Raw genomic sequence first — 15,707 nt, 5'->3', positions numbered from 1 at the left:
TCTTGCAATCTTTCAGGCAAATGTATCCATGCTTTATTCAGATTTAACATAAATCATTTTTTTAACATTAGAAAGAAAAAAATTGCAATGAAAAATTGCTGTATTGTCAATACTGCAACATAAAGAGAGAATTCTGTATTAACATTGAATTGAAGAAGTAAAAACATTTTTAAGATTTTGTTTCTGTCTGGCATTATTTTTCAAAATAGCATCTTGATTGAGTATAGTCAGTGATTTTAGACACAGTTCCAGCAGGACAATAATACAAAGTATTTTTGGCAGCAAGATATTTGTGAAAACCCTGAAAACATTTGCTACTGATACTTTAGAGTAGGGGATTCCAAACCTTCAAAGCAAAGGGCCAGTTTGCTGTCCGTCAGATAGAGGCTGGACTGTGACCAGTGGAAGCAGAAAATGCCTCAGTGTCAGCAGGCATAAACAATGCCCCATCATTGGTACGAATGGAAGGAATAGTGCCCCTTTGTTGCTGTCAGTGGGAGGAATAGTGCCCCATCGATGGTGTCAGTTGCTGGAATGGTGTCCCAAGGGCCAGATAAAGGCAAGCCAAGGGCCACAGTTTGGAGACCACTGCTTTAAACAAGCATAAGGTACAGTTCTGCTTTGGTTAGGACAGTGCTTGGTTTAAATTAGGGCAGTCTTTCTCAACCAGGGTTCTGTGGAACCTTTGGGTTCCTTCAGAGGTTGCTAGGGATTCCTTGAACAATGAGCAATTTCTGCTTCTCAGATAAATAACCACTGATACCAATAATCTTTTTAGCTATTTGTAAGATGGGGATACTTCCAAATGATCACAGTTGAAAGGAGCATTCTTCCCAATTACCATCACACTTATGTACAGTGAGTTGTAGATATAGTAATTATTAGCAAAAGTTCCCTGAGACCATAAAGTTATTTGGGGCAGCACAGTGGCTAAATGGTTAGCACCTCTGCCTGGCAGCACTAGGGTCATTGGTTCAAATCCCAGCCATGGCACCACCTGCCTGGAGTTTGCATGTTCTTCCTGTGCCTGCGTGGGTTTCCTCCAGGTACTCCGGTTTCCTCCCACACTCCAAAGACATGCTGGTAGGTTAATTGGATCCTGTCTAAATTGTCCCTAGTATGTGTATGTATGAATGTGAGTTAGGGACCTTAGATTGTACACCCCTTGAGGGTTAGGGACTGATGTGAATGTACAATATATATGTGTAAAAGCGCTGCGTAAATTGACGGCACTATATAAGTACCTGAAATAAATAAAATAAATAAATTTGAACAGTTGAGAAAGGCTGGATTAAGGTTACATGAGTGGTTTAAAATTAGGTGCAAAGAGTAAAGGAAACCAGTAATATCCCTGCACAAATTGAGAATATGTCAGCAAAATCCATAAGGAGGGATCACCTACAGTAAGTATGGTAAAGCCATCATTAGATCCAGAGATACAACCAAATGAAGTCATGTGAAAATCTCAACTTTCTCTGTGAAAGCTTTTATTTGCAAGACTCCCTAATGGTCAGTTAGGCTACCCATCACATTAGAGCAATGAATAACTAGTTTCCAACATTAATTGTTAATAAATAAATAAACTGCTCATTGTATACAAAAAGGGGATAAAATGGTAACAAGCTGATTTGTAATAAATCCATATTAATGTATTTCATACATAATTGGATATACTTTTGACCGTATACAATCCAGATGTCAATACATAAATACATTAAAATTGCATTCAGAAACTCAACGCGTTTCGTGACTCTTTGTTCATTTCTTCAGGAGTAGATGCATGTATAATATCTGCTAGGTAAAACATCAAGTATTTAACAACCTAGTTGTATCTTGTAATATATAAAGTAGTTCCAATCTCAAGGGTCACCAGAGGAACCCTAATACTTACAAATCAGATAAAAATACATATCTCAGTATTTCTAAATATAGACAGCCAAAGCATGAACCACCATGGATCAGAAGCTCTCATTATAATACTGAACAGTTATTTGAGTCACAATAAACAACAAAAAAAAAAATGGAATGCAGCACAGGTTGTAATCTAGCAGTAATAAAAGGAAACGATCACTTTATGAAAGGTACTGCACCTGGTGGTATGAAAAAGAGAAACAAAAGGAGACCCAAATCACATAATCCAGTCCAAAGATGAAAGAATATACCCTTGAAAAACAGACCAAACAGATGACCAAGCATCCAAGGCCATATGCAAAAACAAAAATATAACCAGCCAAAACATAACCCACCATGAATCAAAAGCTATGCATCAAAGTGTTGCTTCTCAGTATCCTCATGAAGCAAACCACCCCCATGTGCTACAACCATTTATCCCCACAGGCTAATCACTAGTCCCTCCCAACATCATGTGTGTGCAATTAAAAAGGAGAGGCGCTCAACAACAAGTGTGGCTTCTCAGTGTCCTCATGGGACTAAACTCCACTGGTACCAGGGGGAAACCCATTCAGGCACAGGGAGAACATACAAACTCCAGGCAGGTAGTGCCGTGGTTGGACTTCAAACTGATGACCCTAGTGCTGCCAGGCAGAAGTGCTAACCACTTAGCCACCATGCTGGCCAATTGTTGAATTAAGGCTGAAGGTCAAGGTTTTGTGTCAATGTTTATAGAACTTCCTGCTGATTTACGGGAAAGGGGATCTAATGGGTCCAATAGTAACTTATTGCCCGTGGCGTAGTCTTCTGTATCTTGGGGTAAATTTTAAATAGTCAAAATTAAGATATTTCAGACTTAGTATTTGGTAGCACATTTAGTGTTCACTGTACAAACTACATCTAGGCTTTGATAATTCATGTGCTTAAAGTCCACCTGTCATGAGATAAAAAGTAACTCTCCAGGAAGCCCAGGAAATCTCATCCATCCTATGCATCACATCACATACATAGTGCTTACTGCTCAATGGATCACTAAGTCTCCACATTTCATCAAGGGATGCCGGGCCTTACTTGCTGAAATCCCAAACAGTCACCAGATGGTATATATTATTAGCATATGAGCTTATTTGATTCATGTGAAGATTTCCTTTAACAGCACATACATGAAGGAGTAGTTTTAAGGGCACATTTTCTTTGTTTTAAAGCAATTTATAACCACTTTAGACGTCAATATTAACACTAACAGGACCCACAACAGGTATTGTGGGAGGTTAGCTAGGTAGCACACAGAAAAGATCATCGTAGGGCACATTTATGAAAAGGGCTCCATTTGTTTGACCTGTATCCTTTGTCTGCAGGGGCTGAAAACCGTTCATGCTTCTTGACAGCAAATGGTTAAATTGCTCCTCAGTGGTATGATGGATTGTGTAACTTCACCCACTGAAGGATACTTGGCACTGTCTGTTTTTAATTCATAGCCTTTAATAAACTTGTTAGACACCTATGCTCTGTATTTAGCCGATCTACGCTGCTACAATGCTACCTCTGGCAGTGATCACTCCTCTCTCATCCATTCGAGTGATTTACTCGCACTGTAGGCATTTTACATTAAGCAAGCAAACTCGGATATATTCCACAATGCATTAAGTGTAATGTGATACCCCGATCCAAGTTTACAGTTATTTATCATTTTCGCTTTCACTTTTTTTTTTCATTGCAGCACAAAGCAAAGATTGAAGTGATGAGCTTGGATCTGGCCTCTCTGCACAGCGTAAAAAGCTTTTCTGATGCATTTCGGAGCAAAAACGTGTAAGTTCATACTGGAAGGATCTCACTATTCTTTTCTCACTCACTTTTCTCTAACCTGTTACTCAAAACTGCAGTTTATGTTTCTGATATCTTAGCTTAGAGTTAAATCACTGAAAGGGTATATTTGGGTATTGACCAAATTTAACTTTGAACTTTCCTCTCCCCTACTTTTTTTTTACTTTGTTCTTGTAGCAGGAAACGGAATGACATCATCAGCAGACTTGTAAAATTCCAGCATGGCCAGCTGCTGGGAGGCATAGGTGCGCCCCCCGAACTACATCCTCAAAGAGCCCTTTCCCTACACAGTGTATGGACAGGTTCTTGGGAGTGAAGGCAGCAGCAATTCTTTACTGGGAAAGAAATCAATATACACCCTGTTCCAAATTATTATGCAAATTATATTTAAATGTCACAAAGATTAAATATTTTGTTTTTCAGTGTAACTCATGGATGGCATTGTGTCTCAGGGCTCTTTTGATCACTGAAAACAATCTCAGACACCTGTGATAATTAGATTGGCAGGTGAGCCCTATTTAAGGAAAAACTACTAAAGGAGGGTGTTCCACATTATTAAGCAGAGCACAATTTTCAAGCAATATGGGGAAGAAAAAGGATCTTTCTGCTGCAAAAAAGAGTGAAATAGTTCAATGCCTTGAACGAGGTATGAAAACATTAGATATTTCACGAAAACTTAAGCGTGATCATCGCACTATTAAGAGATTTGTGGCTCATTCAAAGCACAGACGGGTTCGTGCAGATAAAGGCACATTGAGGAAGAATTCTGCCAGATCCATGCATCGGATCAAGAGAGCAGCTGCTAAAATACCATTACATAACAGCAAACAGATATTTGAAGCTGCTGGTGCCTCTGGAGTCCCACGGACATCAAGGTGTAGAGTCCTCCAGAGTCTTGCAACTGTGCATAAACCTTCTATTCGGCCACCACTAACCAATGCTCACCAAGCAGAAACGGCTGCATTGGGCAGGAAAATACATGAAGACTCATTTTCAAACAGTCCTGTTCACTGATGAGTGCCATGCAACCCTGGATGGCCCAGATGGATGGAGTAGTGGATGGTTGGTGGACGGCCACCCTGTTCCAACAAGGCTGCGACATCAGCAAGGCAGTGGTGGAGTCATGTTTTGGGCTGAAATCATGGGAACAGAGCTGGTCGGCCCCTTTAGAATTCCTGAAGTTGTAAAGATGACCTCTGCAAGGTATGTGGAGTTTCTGACTGACCACTTTCTTCCCTGTACAGAAGGAAAAACTATGCTTTCCGTAATAAAAATCATCTTCATGCATGACAATGCACCATCTCATGCTGCAAAGAATACCTCTGCATCAATGGCTGCTATATGGATAAAAGGAGAGAAAGTCATGGTGTGGCCTCCATCCTCCCCTGACCTCAATCCTATTGAGAACCTTTGGAGCATCCTCAAGCAAAAGATCTATGAGGGTGGGAGGCAGTTTACATCCAAACAGCAGCTCTGGGAGGCTATTCTGACATCTTGCAATCAAATTCAAGCAGAAACTGTCCAAAAACTCACAAGTTCAATGGATGCAAGACTTGTGAAGCTGCTATCAAATAAGGGGTCCTATGTTAAAATGTAACGTGACCTGTTAAAATGTTTAAAAAGTTAAAATGTTGTTAAAAGTTTGATTGAAATAGCTTTTGATTTCAGTAAATGTGCTGCAAACACAACAAATGACAATTTTCGGTTCTTTACAACCTAGAAAGTGTTTTGAAACTTATTGTGCGTAATAATTTGGAACAGTGCATTGGAAGTTTTTTATGTTTAAAAAAATACTGTTATCATTAGGAGGTTTGTTCAATAAAATGTGAATTGTACTCTTAATAGTTGATAACATGAGAATTATGCTGACTGTTATTTACATCAATCATTTAGGTAAATGAGAAAACTATCAATTGCATAATAATTTGGAACAGGGTGTATGCACGTGGTGAGGGACAGGGAGGGGTGGGATATAGGCAGCAGAGTTTTCTAGTTCAGCAGGCAGGGCTGACAATGCAACTTGGGATGCAGACAAAACAGTGCAGTAAAGGCACTGGGGGTTATTTACTAAAACTGGAGAGTGCAAAATCTGGTGAAGTTCTGCATAGAAACCAAACAGCTTCCAGGTTTTATTGGAAAATCTTAATTGAACAAGCTGAAGTTAGAAGCTGATTGACCACCATGTGCAGCTGCACCAGATTCTGAGTGGTTCAGATTTAGTAAATCTCCCCCCCTGTGTTTCAGCTCCAGTAGGAAGTTAGGAGCATGCTGGATCTCTGGCAGATGAAAAGTTATTTTAATTTACTTGTGTGGTTTTTGAAGGGATAAAGCATGGGAACATTAATGTTTTGCAAACGTACTGAAAACAGTTTTATTTAATTATTTTGCTCAAGCCTACACTTTAATGGCTTCATGGTTGAACTGGATGGACTTTTGTCTTTTTTCAGCCAGAACAACTATGTAACTATGTGACTCTTATGATATCTTTAGTTGATCTTTCTGCATTGTATAATTTAAAAGTTTTGTTTAGGTTAATACATAAAGCATAACTAAAGGGCTGAAATACTTACCCATACTACAGAATATATTGCTCTGTTCCCTTTCCAGCGCTGGCCTTATCTGAGAAGGCCTAGGAACTTAATCATGAAATCTCTGCCAAAGGGAAGACCAGAATTCAGATTATTTGGTCCTTCTCTTCAGCAGAGATCATATGACCAAGTGCTTAGACCTTCAGGAACATAGTCAGCATTAATGGAGCCCAAAGCAGAATTTTCTCCAGGAATGGTAAGAGTTTCAGTCTTTTTATTACACTTTATTCATCCATCCCAGTAAGACACATTTAAGCACATGACCTCTTTAACCACTTACTTATCTAATGCCTGTCCAATGGGTTTACATGAAATGGCATCTATAATGTATATGATAGCTACAGTATGTGCATTTACTGTTGATATACAGTAGTTGTTGCTCTATAATTCTTGAATGGGAATGTGTACAATTGCAGTATATAAATTTTAGGTTTGTTGTTTGTTTAAATACAACTATACTCTAGGCAGATATGAGACACAAGTACAGTACATGCAGCTCTGTATTAAATATTTCCATCATTATATGTATGAAATGTATTTTTCAATGCAAGTAGCGTATACAGGCCTGGGATGGGGCAGAAGAGGCGGCTGCCCCAGGCACTGTGAACTCATATGGGGAAGGGGGGGGTCACGTTGCATGGTGAGTTCCAGCGGCAGGAGCTCACTACAGGAGTAGTGACAGTGAACGTATTAAAGGAGTAGTGACAGTGAACGTATTACAGGAGTAGTGACAGCAGCAAAGAGGAAGAGAGAGCTAGGAGGAGGTGCAGGCTGTGCTCTCTACCCATCTACAGATCTTTCTTCTTGCCAACACTCATGGATACAAGAGTTAACACACGGAAACTGCAAAGTACTAAACTGACAGCAGCTGGCATTGCTAGTGCTGGGCACCCAGGGCATGTGCCCCACATTTCCTGCAGGGTGCCTTGGGTCCCTGATGCAGCAGTCCCCCACCACTGCATCTTCCTCAGCTGGCTGCCTGTCAAAAGTAGTAAAACTCAGAGCTGATGAAGCTTCCCCTCAGCTCCTCTGCAACTCTGACCTGTCAAAATGATGAGGAGCCTTGGGGGAAGGGCATCCCACAGCCATCTGAGGTCTATAAGTTTCAGGGAAGGAGGGAGAACTGGACTGGGTCAGTAGGGGAGAGGCGGGAGAGGATTTGTGCCACCCTTATCAGGGCGCAGTTTGGCATCTTAGTACTGGGCACTGAGTGCAAGTACCTGAATTTGACTCAATATCAGCCTCTTGCAGTCTACTGTACAGTATGTACACTAGAGCTTAATAAAAGGGGGGGGGGGAGAGTAGCACAATGAACCAGTCAGGATTGCTGCAGTGCAAGTTGCATGCCGACAGGAGGAGACAACAGAGTGAGAGAAAAGTGAGCTCATGAATGTGCTGCTTCTCTTTTCACTGTCCAAACACAGGGTTGAAGGAGACCTTTGCATAGTGAAGCTTTACCTACGGTAATTTGCTAAGCTCTGGAGCAACTGCACTTGCACAGTGCATAGTCTATTTGCCTTTAGTAAATCCACCCCAATGCGTCTACTCATAGGAAAGGATTTTGTGGTTGCTATGGGCTTGAAACTGATTAGAAATATTACTTTTTCATTACAAATGCCATACCTAAAAAAAAGATTGGACATACAGTAATACTCACTCAAAATGCTTATGGTTAAACTTTTTGTTTTGTCTGGAGCTGTGCTTTAAATAAAAGAAGGATTTTTCCCCCTCCAGAAATTGTACACACTATCACTGTCCCAAGTACTGATAGGAGTATTTAATACAGCTAATAACTTCTGAGCTATTGTCAGTGATAAATTCTGAGCTGAATACACAGACGATATTTCTTTTCCCTCTAGCAAGGCAGGGAGCAGAGACTGATAGAACTCAGACACAACTATGGCAATTTAACCTGTTTAATATTATCATGGCTCTCCTACAGTTCTTAAGGCCATGTTTTAAAAGCATAACTTTATCTATATTAATGGAATAATATCAGACATCGCTACCAACATTCTTAGAGGAAAACGTTTGTGATATGAACGTAATAATGAGGAAGAGATCTTACAATAACTGTACAGTAAAAAATGTGTAGTTGTACAACTAATATACTCACAGTTGACAAACCTTTATATACTGAAAGGAAAACAAGGTATTTTTACGTTTTTACACACACACACATATATATATATATATATATATATATATATATATATACACACACACACACACTATATTGCCAAAAGTATTGGGACGCCTGCCTAGATGCACATGAAGTTTAATGACATTCCAGTCTTAGTCCATAGTGTTCAATAATAAGTTGGCTCATCTTTTGCAGCTATAACAGCTTTCAAGTCTTTTGGGAAGGCTGTCCACAAGGTTTTGGAGTGTCTACGGAAATTTTTGACCATTCTTCCAGAAACTCATTTGTGAGGGCAGGCACTGATGTCGGACGAGAAGGCCTGGCTCGCAGTCTCCGTTCTGATGCAACCCAAAGGTGTTCTATTGGGTTGAGGTCAGGACTTTGTGCAGGCCAGTCAAGTTCCTCCACCCCAGACTCGCTCATCCATGTCTTTGTGAACCTTGCTTTGTGCGCTGGTGCGCAGTCATGTTGGAACAGAAAGGGCCATCCCCAACTGTTACCACAAAGTTGGTAGCATAAAATTGTCCAACATGTCTTGGCATGCTGATGCCTTAAGAGTTCCCTTCACTGGAACTAAGGGGCCAAGCCAAACCCCTGAAAAACAACCCCACACCATAATCCCCCCTCCACCAAACTTTACATTTGGCACAATGCAGTCCGGCAAGTACCACCAAAGCAAGAGACGTTCATCAGATTGCCAGACAGATTAGCGTGATTTGTCACTCCAGAGAACACGTCTCCATTGCTCTAGAGTCCACTGGTGGCGTGCATTACACCACTGCATCTGATGCTTTGCATTGCACTTGGTGATGTAAGGCTTGGATGCAGCTGCTTGGCCATGGAAACCCTTTCCATGAAGCTCTCTATGCACTGTTGTTGTGCTAATCTGAAGGCCACATGAAGTTTGGAGGTCTTTAGTTATTGACTGCAGACAGTTAACAACTCCTGCGCACTATGCGTTTCAGGATGCGCTGAACCCGCTCTATCATTTTACGTGGCCTACCACTTCGTGGTTGAGTTGCTGTTGTTCTCAGTTGCTTACACTTTGTTATAATACTACTAACAGTTGAAATATTTAGTAGCAAGGAAATTTCTTGGATTGATTTATTGCACAGGTGACAACCTATCACGGTACCACGCTTTAATTCACTGAGCTCCTGAGAGTGACCCATTCTTTCACAAATGTTTGTAGAAGCAGTCAGCATGCCTAGGTGCTTGATTTTATACACTTGTGGCCATGAAGGTCATTGGAACACCTGAATCCAATGATTTGGAGGGGTGTCCCAATGCTTTTGGCAATATAGTGTGTATATATAAGGGTTTTTCTCTTCCTGGGTTCTCATCCAGGCTGATTGAGTGGCTCAAGGGTGCTGTTGTGGGTCTTGGAGCCCGAAGGCTTTGTAGAGACTTGGACAGAAGTCTACAATCCTGGGTCCTGGGTAATCAAGAAAACATACTGGCTCACCACCAATATACCATGCCCACACTTGAGTCTAGGGTTCCTTTCTGCTTTGGGGTACAAGAAAATATGCAGGAGCTCAGCAAAGCAGAGTCTCAGCCTCCAGACAGTCCATACTTTTTTTCCAGTGAACCACTCCACACTACCTTGCAGGTGGATTAAACCATTCAGGACAAAAGTCCCTGTATTCAGAGTTTGGAGGTTTTTTACCACCCAGGGACTCTATGAACCTCCGGATTTCAGGTCCAAAATAAGGATATCCTCAAGTTAAAAATATTACATAAAAATGTGTAAATAAACAAATAAAAATAATGAGAAATAAATAAAACCCATACTCATGTCAGTGACTTTCACCTTTTTAGGACCCACACCGGGATTTGTAACCAACATCACTGCCATACTCACCAGCTTCAGTGCTGCCAAAAGAGAGCAGAAAACAGCATGTTAGTACCAAAGAGTTCTTCCAAACCCACACATATGGTTATCCAGCCACAGCATTACTCTGAAGTAGCCTGGTAGTAACACAGTCAAACCGCCATTTCGGTACCTTAATGAGTGGAGACCAGTGGCCAGAAACTTCAGGATAGGCACAGTTCTTAGTGAAAGAAGAATCAAGTATTGCTGGTCACAAGGCACAAGGCCAGTGTTGAGGTCACAATCCAGGGTCAGTGCAGGCAGCTGAGAATCAGCATCAAGGTCACAAGCTAGGGTCAATGCAGATAGCAATAGCGGTATCACAGAGCAACAGGCAAGATTACATGAGAGCACAGTCACTGTGCTCTCATGCAATCCTGCCTGCTACTCTGTGATGATGGAAATTGCCATAAGTTGCTGGGTGCTAAGCCAGGGGAAAAAAGTAGTTGGTCAAGTTTTGGAATGGACATCTGGGCCAGGAACTTGCGAACACCTAATACATCATGTCATGGTAGAGAATCCATTTGACAGGCCAGAGTTCTGGTCTTTTCCTCTGAAAAGATTCCCCTGTTTTATTTTCCACATTTGTATCCATCCTTTGCGTATTTGACTGCCCACTTCTTGCGTCACCTGGGACATCTTCCCACCCCTCCTTTAACCTGTCTATGCTATTCAAAAACACTTGATTTATTCATGGAATGTTCACCTTGAGCCTGTTGTAATACAGATAAGGTTTCACTTTTGTTTAGTTTAGACAGTTTTGCCAATTTTAACGCAAAATTTGATGTCAATCTGCTGTGCCAGATTCCTTTCATTTATATTCCACCAACACACACACACATGTGTTTTTCCATTTACTACTCCGTAAGGCTGAGTCAACTGGTCTGTGACCAAGGCGAGTGCAAGTTGGAGCATGGAAGAACTCATTTGAGTGCGAATGGCTGTCTAACTCACTACCATAGTGCTACACCACGGGCATTCCGGGAATTAAAAAGTCATGCTTGGTAAATAGATATGCATGTACCATACAGGAAGGGAGCATTCACTTTTTTCCTGTACTTTTTATATAATTTTTTTCCATACATATAGCAGCATTCTCACGTCTTGTAATAATAGTTTTTGTTTTCTTGGCTCCGTGATTCCTGAGCCCCTCTTCTCTACTTGGGAGCTTTTACCTGACAATCCATCTGTCAATAAACACTACATTGTCTTTTGTCTGTGTTTTAATTCTTGCTGTTTTATATTGGAGAACAGCCAGACCACACACGCACACACTCTCGCACAGTGAGCCTGGAGCACTCCAGTCTGCTTTAAAGAGAAGAAAAAGAGGAAATCTGCACAGCACAAATGTAGAGTATTCCATTAGAACAGTACACATTTTGTTCATTTTCAAAGATTTGTTTAGCAGTTTACACTTCAGTCAGATCTGAAAATTGCACTTTGAAACACACACATGGAGAAAGCATACCTTCCCAGTTACATTTCTTTGTCCAGGCTTAGATTAGTTCAGCGGGACAACCAAGTGCTTAAAGTTGATGTTTATTCTGCTTATGTTTTGCCTTCTTAGGTTCCTTTCTTCAGCAACATGCTAATTAAATTTTTAACTTACCTTTACATTTTCAGTACATACCTTGTTTTAGATTCACTGACATCATCACTGGGTTTCTGAGCTTCTTTATGCGATGCAGGTACATCATGGCTGATGGAAGGGTCTGGTAGTAAGCTAAGCTGTACACAGCTTCCTGAAAACATCACAGAACTTTGTCCCAGTACTCCTCCTAAAAGCCACCAGCCCTGATGCAATCAGTGTGCTGGTACTTGGACAGAGCTAAGAAAATATTAAAATGATTTGATGGGAGGATGCATTTGCATGCAGACCACTCTAGATAACACCCACATGTGATGCTGAGCTTCCTTGATAAAAGCCAATGAATGAAAATGGTGGGCCAGATAAAATACAATCAATGAAAGAGGTGGGCCAGGGTCAATAAAGCTTATATTGTCAACTTTTTTTACTTTTATGAGTATGAAATATTTATGATGTGTTTTAATATGTTATTGTATACAAGCCCTGATGAAGGGGAGTGGTTTTCCCCCTGAAATGTGTTGCTCCATTTGTACCCTGTGAACTGCAAACTTCCATAAATACGTACAATACATGTATAAAGGCCTGAAGTGTGACATGCCTGCATATCGAGTTGGCCTTCTATCTCATCTACCCTTACCCTATGGAGTGATTTCACGTCAGTACCAGTGAGGCAGCAGCTTATCAAAACTACCTTTCCCTTCATTTGAGGTGGTAATTTAGACCACTGAGTGCTGAAATGTGGGAATGTAGAGTCACATGTTCCCCAATGTCTGGAAGTACCATGGCTTTTATGGAGCTCAGATTGGAGACCTGGGCTACTGCTTGGGTGTGAGAGCATCGGTCTGACTCTTCTGGGATTTGATAGCACAGGATATTTTAAACCTTACTGCTTGAGTAAGAAAAAAAAACAACACAAGCATAATTATTACTGTGTATGCGTTCGACTGCATTACAGAAAAGATGGAGGGGCTTCAACTGGGCTTTAAACATATACCAATTCATTGTTGCATGTTATATATTATTTCATTAAAGCTGCACTCCAAGCAGACTGATACAAGCTTACACAGATAATATGCATTTATGAAGGCGTTTTACCTACCAAAGGATATTCACTGTCCATTCATTCCTAAGATTTGCACAGCCCCGTCTCAAAGCACAGCTTTTTCTAGCAGAGCAATATAAAACAATTATATAGGGCAATCACTGATGTCAAAGGACACCTTTCACTCTAGGATATTATATCATTAATATACAATATGCAAATAATGAGTCCATAATCAAAAAAGGGAGAAATAGCACTGAGTAGGCAGCTCCACCAAGAGACTGGAACATATCTCTGTAATGATAAGAAAGGACAGAAGGGGGCGCCTCTAAGTGCAGTATTTAAATATTGCACTTATTGGCGCCCCTTTCTGTCCTTTCCTGTCTAGCAGGGCATAAGGCCTGATCTTTCTCTTTGTTAATACTTACAGGTCTTTTCCCTACCCCATCCTATGACTGGAAAGTGAAAGTAAACAAAGCACACTAGTGGGCTTATCTCACTGCCTTTGTTGTCTCCTCCTGTCAGCATGCACCTTACACTATAGTACAACTGGCTGGCTCCTTGTGCTGCTTTCTCTGCCTCCAGTCTGAATGCTGCTATAAAGGAAATTGCAAGATTGTGGTAACAAGGCAAATTCAAGTACTTACACTGCTTATATAATACAAACATTTTCTGTATGGATAGAGAGCTTGCACCTGTGATGGTGAGCAGTAATAGCTGGGAGTATTAGCAATGCCCTATCATTAAGGTAGGAGAAAATGATACCGTCTCGGGGAGTTTTTTGCTCAGGCTTATCCAATAAGCTGGCTGGGCATTATCCAACATTGATCAAAACTGCACTGTTTGTTTTTAGCTTCAGATGCCTCTTACCTGCATAGGCAATCTTTCGGTAAAGATCAACTAACCTTTTAGGCCTCTTGCACACTGATGTGTAAAAATACAATGTTTTTAGGCATACAGATGTGTTTTTTTTTGCTGATGTAAATGCAGCCCATTGTTTTTAATGTGCCTGTACACACAGGTTGCTTAAGCATGCGCTGCATATAGATCAGTATAAAAAAATCTGAGTTGCTGGACAGTATTTTGCATGTGTACGACACATCCCAACGAAAGCTAGGAGAATGTTTGTGCATGTGTGTGTAACTTACTATATGCACATATACTATACTGACCATCCGTTAATTTTTATGCAGGACCTTTCTGCCAGGAATCTGATGTTCATACATCAGTTTCGTGTGCAAATACCCTTAATGCGGTTGTAAAGGCAGAAGGTTTTTTTTTTACCTTAATGCACTCTTTGCATTAAGGTACACAAATTTCTGTGAGCAGCCCCCCCCAGTAAACTTGTGTAAGCCCGATCTCGATCCAGCACTGTGCCTGGGAGCAGTAGTTCTGTCCCTCCTCTCAGAACTCAGATACAGCAGCGGGAGCCATTGGCTCCTACTGCTGTCAATCAGATTCTATGAGGAGGGAATGAGCGACGGGGCTGAGCTGCATTGTGTGTGTCAATAGACACACACAGCCTGGCTCAGGATTAAGAAGACTAAAGACAGCCTGATGGAGGAATGTGTGCCACGCCCACCACCCTCAGCCGCACGTCATCTCCGCTCTCCCAGGGTTCCTGGACCATCCAGGAAGCCAGCACCACCGAATGCTCCACAGGATTAGGCATTACCAGACCAGCCAGTTGCAGCAGTGTCTGCTTTCATATGATGAGTGCTTTTAAGTCTTCTATCTTGTAAGTTTCCAATTTATTGTCCTTGGAATAAATACTCAAATTGCTACACTCAGAAAGGCGCTGCTTCTCTTTCCTGCGGCTCAATATCAAGCCTACATGAGTGCCCCTACAGCAAGCGGTTTTCTAGGGGGTACTCGGAAGGCAGGAGGCGCCAGGAGCACCAGTGAGCAACCCAACAAGGGAAGGTTTGGAGCTTCTCCAAGTACAAAGCAGTATAACATGTTTGTCCATTTTTTTTTTTAACATTTACAATCACCTTAAGCATTTTATCCAACAATATTTAATGATTTATTTTAGGTATATAGCACCGACAATTTACACAGTGCTTTATATAAATCGTTCATTCACACTAGTCCAAACCCTCAAGGAGATTACAGTCTAAGGTCCCCCTCTCATTTCATACATTCTGTACAACACAGAGCATGAAAATAATTATGCAGTGCACTCTTGTTTTGAAAGATTGCAAGATTATGCCTTATATAAGGATTCTTATTGCTTGAGCCTATTTACCATTAAAAATAAATATCTAAGACCTGGACAATTACAATGTATATGTAACAAGGCCATCTAATCTAATAAAACACGATTGGATCTAATAGAAAGTTTACTCTATTTGGCCTATAATGATTGTGTGTGTTGATGCATGTCGAGATTTCCCCGCAAACTACGGATTGTATATTCAGAATAAATTGCGTTGTTGGTGCTTTTTCAGTGGTTAAGCCATATAATAGTGACTTTACGAGTCACAGACATATACTGTAGAGTCCCCTTGAATTTCTGTGCTGTTTTTGCATTAAAGGGAACAACAGCAAAACACGTGATATTCTCCCGCTGTGGTCATTTTTAATATCCCTGTCTGTACATTACCACCACGCTGAACCATTAGACCGGGTATTTGTTTTGGATCAGATATGTCGTACTCCTGAATGCCTACAGCAATGTATTTGTATTACTTTTAATGCACTGTGACCACAATGTCCATATATTTGTAAACTAAAGCATAGTAGCCTTCTGGAAGGAG

At 41.0% G+C, this 15,707-nt stretch overlaps 1 protein-coding gene across 1 annotated transcript in view; it reads left to right on the top strand.

The window, feature by feature from the left end:
* Nucleotides 1–15,707, top strand: part of WWOX (WW domain containing oxidoreductase) — a 1,232,324-nt gene that overhangs the window by 258,792 nt on the left and 957,825 nt on the right. The window contains exon 7 of the mRNA XM_089689818.1: nt 3,611–3,699. Coding sequence (XP_089545944.1) covers nt 3,611–3,699 — 89 coding nt within the window. The remainder of the gene's footprint in view (nt 1–3,610; nt 3,700–15,707) is intronic.

This window comes from Staurois parvus, unplaced genomic scaffold, assembly GCF_062004578.1.
Source record: "Staurois parvus isolate SC_StPar_1 unplaced genomic scaffold, SC_StPar_1.0 ptg000498l, whole genome shotgun sequence".
Lineage (NCBI taxonomy): Eukaryota > Metazoa > Chordata > Amphibia > Anura > Ranidae > Staurois > Staurois parvus.
This window is presented reverse-complemented; position numbering and strand designations above follow the sequence as displayed.